Raw genomic sequence first — 11,767 nt, forward strand, 5'->3', positions numbered from 1 at the left:
TTAATCTCTCATTTTGTTTAATTGCTACAAGATTGAAAACGAAAAATAGATTGGCTGAATCAGGAACAAAGTAAAAAATATCAGTAAGAAACAAGAATTTAGAAGAAAGAACAATGAGGGATGCAAACAATCCATGCAATTCATTATGTTGAAGTTTCCATGTGAAGATGTAAGAGAAGAAAAATATGAGCTGAAGAATAGTGAACCATGCTTGTTGAGAATGGGAGATGAAAAAGGTAGGAGGTGGCTGCTTGTACGTATTCACAGTTTTAGATTGATTGTGTTGTAATTTAGGGTTAATGATGGGTTGGGCTTATTAAACAAGCCCATGAAATATGTCTTTATTATTAAAAAAAAAAGTTTTAAGAAAGAGATAAGTATGAGGAAAGCGTTGTTATTTTATTTTATGACTTTTTTTCCTTAATTTTTTACCAAATTGTAATAAAAAAACATTTATTTTACTAGAATATTATAATAAAATAATAAAAAAATATTATTTAGTTGAATCCGGTTGAACCCCGGTCCAACCCCGGTTGAACCTCAAAACCTTAAACCCATGTCTCCACCGGTTTAATGTCCGGTCCGGTTTTGATTACCTTGATTACAAGTAATTGACTCTCTAAATGCCATAAAAGTACCATAAAAAGACTATAAAAATAACGTAATGACTACTGTCATCAATTTATGTTTAATAAAATTATTGAATTAAAAATAGTTATGAAAATGTATTCTTAATATTAAGTTTCCAAACAAGTTTTTTCATTTTTCATCTTTAAAACAGTTTTTGAAAATATAATTCCCAAACAGATTTTTTTCTTCTTCTTAAAAATAGGTTTTAAAAACAGATTTATGAAACAGTTTCCAAAAACTGAAAAGCAAAACACAACCAAACAACACCTTAGTCTTATGTTTTTTTTTTTTATTTTTCTTTTTGGTACAAGAGAGGGCCGAAGCCCACCCTTAGTTTTATGTTTTATAGGTAATACTCCTAACCTTTATACAAAAACTGATGATTCAAACTTTAAATTCTCCTAACAACCATAGTGTGAACATAAAAGTCTAACCATTGATCATAAAAGAAAAAACATTATGCAAATTAAATATAATTGATATTAATCTTTAAAATATCTACAAAGTAAATATATAATTGGATATGGATAACGTGTAAAATATATAATTGATTTTAGAGTGTAAAATATGATGGTATATGCTATTATGTTTAAACTTTTGGGTCCAAATAATTATTAATTTACGGGTACTTAAAATATGAATTTTTTATTCTACTCATTTGTACATATTAAGATATTTTTATGTATAGATTTGTGGTAAATTTCATTTAGATATATACCATCCATATATAATTTTGGTCATCCTTAACTATGTGTCTAATCCGGACAACGTTGAATAAATACACTAGTAGTTATAATTAAAGACTTTTGAAGGTAAACACTTCTTATTTATGATTATTCTATACCATTGATTTAAATACGTGCTTATTAATTTTAAATCGAAAGACAACAACTAGTTTAGTCCTTTTTTTTTTGTACACGTGTGACTAATTGCAATAACAGTAGTCTTGTTTTTTAATGCATGGATCCTGATCACATAAAATTCTTAATCTATTATTTTATAGGTATACTTTTAGCCGAGTTAACATCATCTCCATTTATCATCCTCTTTATTTCTATAATTCGGAGAGATAATGACACAAATTTTTTTTTTCAAAAGTAAAAAGGAATTAATGATGGTGGAACCCATTTAATGGTAGGATAAACTATCTATTTTATATGTTTATCTCTTTCCAAATTGCATATTCCATTTATTTTTCTAAATAGAGAGGATTCTTACCCCTCCTAGCCTTTATACAAAAACTGATGATTCAAACTTTAAATTCTCCTAACAACCATAGTGTGAACATAAAAGTCTGTCCGTTGATCATAATAGAAAAAACATTATGCAATTTAAATATAATTGAAGTTAATCTTTAAAATATCAACAAAGTAAATATATCATTTTTTTTAGAGTAGGTAAAATATATAATTGGATAACGTGTAAAATATAAATCGAAGTTGTCTTTCAAATTATTATTTCTCACATAAAATGTAAAAAAGTCTAAGTATAACTGAATTGATAGACACATCACATTAATATGTATGCAGTGATTGATGTTTAAACCATTAGAGGTGTTTACTTGGACTTGGCGATGGTGGTTATAATCTTTGGTGGTCTCGACTCTCAATAAATTTTATGGGTGGAGAGTTTGTTTTTTGAGATCAGGGTGTTGACAAGGGTGTTAGTCATAATGCTTGAGGGTGCTGATGAAGGGGAGGCATAACTGTACGTCAATTGGCGGTGTGACTTCTTTTGGAGGTCGCCTCCATTATTCAGGTTGATATCCGTCGTCGCTAGCTCTTGTTTGAGTATTGGATTGTTAAGGTGTTTTGGGTGCTTTGAGCGTGCGTGTCCTTCAAACTAAGTCTTTTCCTTTTTGATTTGATTGATGTTTGTACCATTGCAAATCATGTCTATTGTCTTACAAATTGTCTGCTGGATTCTGGTGGACCGGTTACTTTTGGTTCGAGATAGGGAGTTGGTGTCTAGAATTGCAATCTTGTTTGGCGGACTATAGTGTTTCTCTGGTGAACCGGAGGTGTGGGGTGCCCTTCTGATTAGACTCTGACGTCTGATGAACCAATCACTTTTGATTCGAGATCGTCAGTTAGTTCTTTGTTTCAAGTTCGTGCCTCTAAAAAAACATGATTTTTCTTATTTTTATTGTATGAATCCGTAACAACCAAAGTATGAACACATATAAGGGGATGATGGTATATACTAATATGTCAAACAAAAAACGTATATACTATATACTTAATTAGAAGAATTTTGTCAAATAAAAATGTTAATTGGAAGAATAGACATAAAAAATAAAAAAGTCTACTAGACTAATGTAAGGAATTACCCCATTAATTAGTTGGATCCGTTGGCTTATAAAAGGGCATAAGAGTTGGTCATTCCAACCACAACCAATCAAACACACAAAAAGCACTTATCTATCTATCTATCTATCTATCTATCTATCATAATGTCCCATACTCATCAGATCAATGCTGTTGTGAAGCCAATCATTTTTCGCGAATACATTGGTGTGAAAGATATCCCAAAAAATTTAAAGGATTTTCCAGCTGAGATGATCAACGACGACATCGAAGAATTCCATTTTATTTTGGGCACTCTGAGGGAGGTGTATAGTGGAGATGGAAAAGGCAAGGGAGAATTCTATCGGACTTGGAATTTTAATAATTTCAGTCCAGCAAAAGTGGCGAAGCTGAAGAAAGATCATAAGAATGTTAAGGTGATAATAAGCATTGGAGGGTTTGGCGCTGAAAATCCATTCAATCCCAAAGAGATTGAATCATGGAGTACCAAGGCGAAACAATCGATCAAAAAGCTCATCAATGAATACCAAGAGTACTCAAAGGATAGCAGCAGCACCGACGAGTGCCATTGCGATGACATAATTGATGGTATTGATATTAACTATGAGTACAGCAATTGCAATCCGGATGAGTTTTCTTCCTGCATAGGAGAACTCATAAGAAAACTCAAGAAGAGTTCCAAATCCATAAAACTGGTGTCCATTGCTCCAACAGAGCTTCTCAAACCCCACTACCATAAATTGTATTGGGCCAACAAAGACATAATTAACTGGGTTGACTACAAGTTCTACAATCAGACTGTGTCCAGCGCGGATGAATTGGTAAATCTCTATAATAAGTTGCTTAATGAATACGGTACTGATGTTAAACTCTTGCCAGGAGTCAGCACTGATCCAGATAGTAACACTAACATGACACGAGATGTCTTCATTAAGGGTTGCAAATCCCTCCTCGAAAGCGAATCACTCCCTGGTATTTTTGTTTGGAACGCTAATGATTCTGCCATGCCCTCCAACGAAGACAATACTCCTTACTTCCTAGAGGAAGTCCTACAAGACCTCCTTACTGATAATTGAATGAATCACATTACAACAAACTACACTACGTTGGTACCTCCTCAAAATATATAAGACCTATTATTCCTATTGTCGTGTGCTCTATTATTATGCTATGTTGTGTGTGGATATTTAATAGCTTCTCTTGTATTGTATTAAATAATAAGAAGCAATTATATCCTTTTCCTATCTTAAAAGACTTTAATTTGTCTCATCTCATGTGTACAACTTAAATAGTCTTTCACCATGTACGAGTGTGTTTTTTCCCATTCTATTAATAAATACCATCATATTTCCTTTAATTACTATGCTGTTTATTTTCTTACTTTTCTTCATGATAAAGAGTATAAATCATATCATATAAGAATAAAAGTAAAATAAAAATATGGAATTGGGAAAGGAACGGTAAAGATCGAAGACGATTAGGTTAAGAGGAATCGCCACAATGGTAAGGAAGTCATTGATAAGATTCAATAAACGATTTCTATTCTAAGAACTCAGAGGAGAAAACTATCATTCAAAATACACATAGTGTAATTATCATTAAAATTTTACATGTCCTTTATTTTATGAAAATGAGTACATTTTAGAGAGCTTTTGGTCTAATGAACTCAAAAGACTTTAATAAATTAAAATAAACCAAAATAAATGACATATTAGCCTTACAATTATTCTAAAATAAAAGAAATTAAAAAAAAGCTTAAGAAATGTGAGATCACACACACGTAGTAATAAGCTGATTGTTTTCATGCCAAAGTGAATGTCCATTGTGCTTGTAGTAATCCTCATCAATTGAAGAAATAATTGCTTTGACCAATGAAAACTGAAAACCGTAGATGAGCCATTGATTCTCCATAATAGCATTTGAGCTGCTCCAATAATTAACCACTAAAAAATACCTCTTTGAAAACTACATGGATTATTAGTGCTTAAATAATTATAAAACCATGACATTATAAAAATATTAAAGCGCAGATTTGTGTTTGTAATTGCCTCTCTCGCAAGCTAGCATACTTCTTATAGCTCTTGATCACGTCAGATATAAGAACAACTTGATGTTAAAAAACATTCTTTCATGGAGACTTAAAGGAAGAAATCTATATAGAATAACCTGAAGGTTTCATTGAACCAGGCAAAGAACACCTTTATGTCGCCTGAAGATTGTCTTGTGTTAAAGAGGGAGATTGAAAGGCTTCTTAGGGAAGGATAGCTACAATGATATGTCAATGGTGGTTATGAGCATGATCAAAGGCGAGACCTGGGGGAACCTCAAAGCCCGGCCACTAAGAAGGGAAAAGAACAGGTAGGGTCCAGTCACAAGGCGGAATAATCTCCCAGGCACACCATCAACAACACTATCAGGGGGGTTCGCAGGAGGAGGCGAATCCAGTTCATCCCGAAAATGGTACGCCTGTCAAGTAATGTTTGTTGATATATCGCTCGACTAGAGAGTTCAGCTGCAGTCGACCCCGAGATTTCTTTTTCAAGTAAGGATCTTGTGGGTGTCCTTCCCCATGAGGACGACCCCATGGTGATTAGCGTACAACTATTAGGCTACAACGTAAGGAGAGTCCTCATCAACCCAAGAAGTTCGGCTGATATTTGTATTATGACGCCTTTGAACGGCTTAACATTGACTCTAAAGTTTTTCAACCATTTAAGGGGTCACTAGTAGGATTCGTAGGAGAACAGGTGCAAGTTAAGGGCTACGTCTGCATCAAGACAATATTTGGTGCATCCTACAACATAATCATTGGGCACCTATCTCCTATGAGCCGCCCTATCAACCCTCCACTTGACTATAATAATTGAATCCCTGATCATGTTTCATTCGTAAGGATCCATTGAAAGGGAAATCTTTATTGTTTTGACCACTGCGTATACTCTTTTATACGATTTCCCTTCAATTGACCTCTTTCTATTATAATGACCATTTGCATGTAAGTCTTTCAAAAGTTTATTATTTATTTTTTGAAATAATAGTTTTTATTTTTTTAAGGAAAAAAAAAATCTTTTGCTATTATTGATAAAGTTCATGTCCTATTATTTTTTCTGGAAATGATGTCACAGCTTTTGAGGAAATATAATATTTTGTACTTGCTCGGTTTTAAATTGTTTGGTGTATAAGGCAGAAACTGAAGCATTCAAGTCAATTTAATTCACTGCAATTGTTACTTAATTTAAGGAAGTCTTTGTATTTAATTTTGAAGTACGTTAAAAAGAAATGATTCTATAAAGTCTTTCAATTATTTAGACATGTCTTAATACTAATAACCTTGTATATGTTTGGTATTGTCAAATTTCTTGTAGTGCAAGGTATTCACCATACACAAATAAAAGATATCAATAGAGATCTTCTTGATGTAGCAACAAACAATCCGCAAAAAATAACTACAGTTACATATCTTAGCTCTTCGAACACATCCAAATGATCGACAAACCACCCATCAACCTGCACTAATACACAAAAGGTTCGGTGTGCTGCCTAGTTTAATGATGAAGATGAAATTTGGTGGAAGAATTTTCAAGTTTGTTGTGATCAACAAGGAAAATTTTGTGTCCAAATTCTTTCGAGTTGATCTTCAAGACAAAAAATATGCTGTTTTCTAATCCCTAAATCAAGCAACTGTGCTTGTTGGAAAGTATGCTACTAAATTTGAGGAACTGTCTCGTTTTTATCATCCTTACCGTAATGCTAACAGTGATCATTCAAAGTAATTGAAGCTCGTGAATGGACTGCGTTCAGATATCTTATATGGGGTTGTGACTTTAGACACGAAATTTTTTGGTGAAAAGAACGTTGTTGGAGGGTCTGCGAATCCAAGGGTGCCATGGAGTTCATAAAACACTTGATTTTCCTTCTCTATGAAAAAAAACTATAAATATATATGCTCCGACTTTATATAAATACAAGAAGAGATTGCAAGGTAAAACTAGCTTGTATGAATGTAAAATAAAGAGCCAAAAGAGCACCTATTGTAGAAAGTCCCACAGCCCAACTTGTTAAATAGTTATGAACAAGCGAAGCTCTGAATCTCGCACGCCAACAACCCAAATACTCATTCGCCTCATTCACCACTTTGTACAAATATGACTCATTCATATCAGGAACTATTTCTTTAGCTATGTTGTTGATCAATTCCGCGACATGTTCATCACTTCCTAAAGAATGATGAATAACCCCTTTATAATGAAGAGCAGAAACATCATTAGCTGAGTTTATGAGTCTGTTTAAGAAAAACATGTAAGTTGTCATGTCTAGATTGCATCTCTTGTGACATTTTTCAAATGCAACTATGTTGCGAAAAACAGTACCTCTGTGATCACCAATGTACAAAGGTGGAATAGTTAGTTCCTTTACCATAATTCCCCATTTTTTTCCAAAGCTTATATCCATCAATTCTCTACTCTCACATGCTTTAGTTTTCACACCCCCTTTTTTTAGTTCTGTTATTGAATGAATCATCTGGCTCTGACATCCTCTTGGTTCTTCGCCAATGAGTTTTGGCCTTATGTTGTATCTAAGAAGATCAAGAACATGTTCAATTTTGAACTTGTAAGATGTTTGACATTCAGGGGTTTTTCATGATTCGGATTGAAGCAATTGGTAGAAGAATATGAAAGAAAGATTGTAGAAACTCATTTGTGGTAGAAAGTTTGACAATACAAGCTCTAAACATAAATTGCTTTGTTGCATATTGTAGAAAACAAGCTTTTAACAAGATTACTGATCTACGAAAATTCAACAGACATTGTTGCATGCCTCTATAGAAGCGATTAGCTCTGGCACAGATTTGAGATAACAGTATATCTGTTTCACGAAAAATCATAACTCTTTGAAAATACAATATGAATATCCGCGGGAAAAACCGCAGAAATACCTAAAAGAATCAAGTTAGAGAATAAAACAAATTCAAAGGAGCCACACGAAATGTTCTATTTTCCTACGAATTTTCTTACGGTTATATTATGTGTAGGGAAACTGCAGTGATGACATGTTGTCGTTTGATGTTTTTTTAGGTAGTATTTATGCATTTTAAGAGAGTTCAAATGATTTTGGGTTGGGGCATACTCAAATATGAACAACTAAGAGGATGAGAAGAGAAACAACAAGGCAGATAGAAGAAGAAGATAACGAACAAATAAAGGGAAGATAACAAACAACATTAATATTTTTTATTTCAAAAATCTATAATAAGGTCATTTTAAAATATTTAATTTTCATTTTGATATATTAATTTTATATCTTTTAAGAAAAAATACAGTTAGATTAAGATGAAAAATATGGCTAAACAATAACATACAATTACAATTTTTTTGTTTTGTTTGCTACATGAGTTGGTTAAAATGATGTGAACAGAACAATGAATTCAATTCGGTATAAGAAACAAAGTCATAATTTCAGAACCTGCATCAAATTAGAAACAAAATTGTGAATAAAAGAAAAAAATGAAGAGTAAGTTTCAGATGACTAAGATGGCCTAAACAATGTTTAAACCATGCAGTTCATTTTTTTTTTTTTTTTTTGTGTTACACGATTTCTTTCATTAAATGGCGTGTCGCAATATCTATGACACGTCCGAGCTAAACACTAGATTCCATTCCGTATTTTGAGAAATGGGACGATAGAAACCCCCATTTCATAAATAAGAAACAAAGTCATATTTTCGATTATTGACAACACAATCTTTTTCCTCTGATTTCCATTTTGAAGTGTTACAAATTTTACAGGTCTCCCTCCCTTCATCTTCAACCCAATAAAGCATACACTCGTTGGGACATGCAGGTATCTTTATATAATTCATACCAAATTTTGTAATTTTTTTCTTTGCTTCATAGAACGAACTTGGAATACTTGCTTCATATAAAGTTAAACATGAATATGAACCCTACAACACATGACTTTTACCAAAAACTAAAGTTGTAGTTAGTCAGACCCAAGAATCTCAGAAGCTGGACTCTACTGTGGTAAAGACAAAGCACCACAAAAATCAAACTTTATCCCCTCTATTGTCGTAAGAACCATGTATGTTTTAAAGTTGTAGGTTTTGTTTTTTTTGAAGAAACAAAGTTGTAGGTTTTGTGAATGATTGATTTAGCAACGAGTGAGAGTGAGAGTGAGATGGAGATTTGATAGTTTTTTTTCCCCTTTTTGGTAGAAAGATGGAGATTTGGGGTTTTGGGAAAGTGAGAAAGGGGGGAACGAAAATTTGGTAAAGCAGGGAATGAAAATATACAATGATTTTGGGTGGTACTAGATTTGAGGCAACTTTGGGTTGGGGCATACTGAAATATGAACAACTAAGAGGATGAGAAGAGAAACAACAAGGTAGATAGAAGAAGAAGACAACGAACAAATAAAGGGAATGATAGAGAATGATGAAGAATAATATGGATGTCTCTAGAACAATAAAGAATAATGTGGAAGTCTCTAGACATAAAAGAATATTAAGGAAGTCTCTAGAATACTAAAGAATAATAAGGCTCACCACCAAGTGTGTAGAATACTCATATCATTGAATCATTCAAGTAATATAACTTTTATTTGAGAATATTAGAGAGTTTCTCTATTTTCTCTACCTTTCCTTTTGTCCCTAAGTCAGATTTTTGAGTTTGAGCGAAAAAATCAACGTTGGAGAATGATAGAGAATAGAAACATCAAGGTGGGTAGAAGAAGATAACAAACAACATTATTTCAAAAATCTTGAGATGGAAGCCCTCCACTCACAATATAATTGTAGAAGGGAAACAATTTCACAGACAATAAAGAGTTCATGATTAAACCATGCAGTTCATAATAAGATCATTTTAAAATAATTAATATTCATTTTGAACCTGTTATTTTCATTTTAAACCATGCATGGTTTATATATGGTGGAAGCCCCATTTTTAATTCGGTTTATTTTGATTATAATTATGTGTTTAAACTAAGAATACATAATGATACAAGGTTGAAATAAAATCTCCTCCACACACTCACAACATACATAATTGTAGAAGGGAAACAAAGTTCACTCATAACACAATAAATAAAAGATCGATAAAACACGCATGCAATAATTATAGAAATCAGGCCTTATTTGGTAACAGATAAACATCTATAAGCTAGCCTGGTAATCAAGCAAGCAATTATATATAGTTTATCTGTGATATATGGCCTGCCGTACGTGGATAAGATTTTTAATTACTATAGCTTGGTAGGTAGCTATAGTAATCAATAATCTCAATTATCAGAATGGGTGAGGATTTGAATGGATGGAGTTGTGATTTAATCCATGACATATCCTAGCTGATCTATATAGTTGTACACTAATTATAATCAATATTATACACGTCACACTTGTGTTCACACCATGGTTATTATGGTTGTTAGGGAAATCATGATGAGCATTATTGTTCATAATTTTCAGTCGGTGTTCGTAATAAAAATATTACTCGCAAATCCTTTATCATTGACTGTGCATAAATAGTATAATGAAGGTACATATACGTGTGGCTGAAGTCCTTATTAAGAGTTGCCAGAAAAGCATCTGTAAATGCACATAAATAGAAGTAATAATGGCCTAATGAGTAATGAGGGCTCATATAGGAAAATAATGCATGATCAAACCCTCATCTACTGACTTACTGGCTTCACCATCAAAATACATAAATGCAGTTTTAAATTGCTCTATCTCTATTATTATATGTTTCCGTGTTTCACTATCTAGCCAAGAGTAGTAAAAAAAAAGGACTAAACGCTTGGTTCCCAATCCCAGACAACAAAATCAATGTTTCATAGCAGTTTCTATCTTTTTTGTTTCCTCAGTGACTAAAAAAAAATATTGTTGGAATCCACCTATTTGGGTTAATATTGTGGTGGTTCGTTGAGACATTAGAGTCTGCACTTCTCAAGATTTTAGATTTGATTTTTCCAGTCTGATTTCTATAGGTTACTTTGACTTCTTAAAAATATTGTTGGAGTGATTGTTTCTAAATATTCATTCCCCTAACAACCATCGTGTGAACACGAGTGTGATCTATCTATATATAAGAGAAAATCTAAGTTGGTCACAAACACAAATAAAAATGATTTAGGCACATACACATAGATAAGAAAAACTTAAAGATAAAAGTAAAAAATGACGTGACTAATTTATTTTTCTTTTAATTCTTTCATTTATGTATGTGTGTCAAAATATTTTTGATTTGGGTTTGTAACTAAGTAAGAATTGCTGCACAAAGTAAAAATATTTTTGACTTGGTTTTGTAACTAAGTTGTATATAAATCATTCACTCGATGTTCTGTGAGGCTGGGTTCTATCCATTTCGGCTGCATATGCCTCTGATGTTTTAGATGATGTCTCAACATGTCATTTTTGCTTTATTTTTTAAAATTGTCTTTTTTAAAGCTCAAGTTTTCCTGTTATCTTCTTTCGTGATGAGTACTTGTGTTAAAGTGAAGAAGGTATGACTGTATGATCTCCTGCTCGTATTTATCTATGCAGGGTCTTTGGTTTTGAAGATATCTGTTGTGAAGGTTGTTTTAGCCAATATTTGTCAAATGGGAAGATTGTTAGGTTTATAAACTATAGTTGACTACATTTTTTTAAAACAAGAGCTCTAGCAAGATGTCTTATCATGGTAGTGCGACATCATAGCGAACCTTGTTCTAGTAAGATATCAGACAAGTTGTCTTGTCATTGATAACAAAAAACATTTATATTTATATTTCTAATCAAAATCAAAATTTCATTAAAAAACACACTGTTAATAATTTTTAAACATTAGCGTAAT

At 32.5% G+C, this 11,767-nt stretch overlaps 2 protein-coding genes across 2 annotated transcripts; one reads left to right on the top strand and one right to left on the bottom strand.

Annotated features, from left to right (window-relative positions):
- The first annotated feature begins 3,021 nt into the window (after positions 1–3,021).
- Positions 3,022–4,205, top strand: LOC11440564 (chitinase 2). Its single transcript, XM_003594876.4, has one exon. It carries the CDS (start codon positions 3,083–3,085, stop codon positions 4,010–4,012), a length of 930 nt encoding a protein of 309 aa, XP_003594924.1. The 5' UTR covers positions 3,022–3,082; the 3' UTR covers positions 4,013–4,205.
- A 2,685-nt stretch (positions 4,206–6,890) lies between these two features.
- LOC11444351 (UPF0481 protein At3g47200) lies at positions 6,891–7,574 on the bottom strand (the record flags this gene model as incomplete). The annotated part of the gene is made up of 1 exon (XM_003594878.3): positions 6,891–7,574. A coding segment is annotated over one exon (684 nt), but the record flags the coding sequence as incomplete, so codon positions are not given.
- Positions 7,575–11,767: the final 4,193 nt, after the last annotated feature.

The sequence above is a fragment of the Medicago truncatula genome, chromosome 2, assembly GCF_003473485.1.
Source record: "Medicago truncatula cultivar Jemalong A17 chromosome 2, MtrunA17r5.0-ANR, whole genome shotgun sequence".
Lineage (NCBI taxonomy): Eukaryota > Viridiplantae > Streptophyta > Magnoliopsida > Fabales > Fabaceae > Medicago > Medicago truncatula.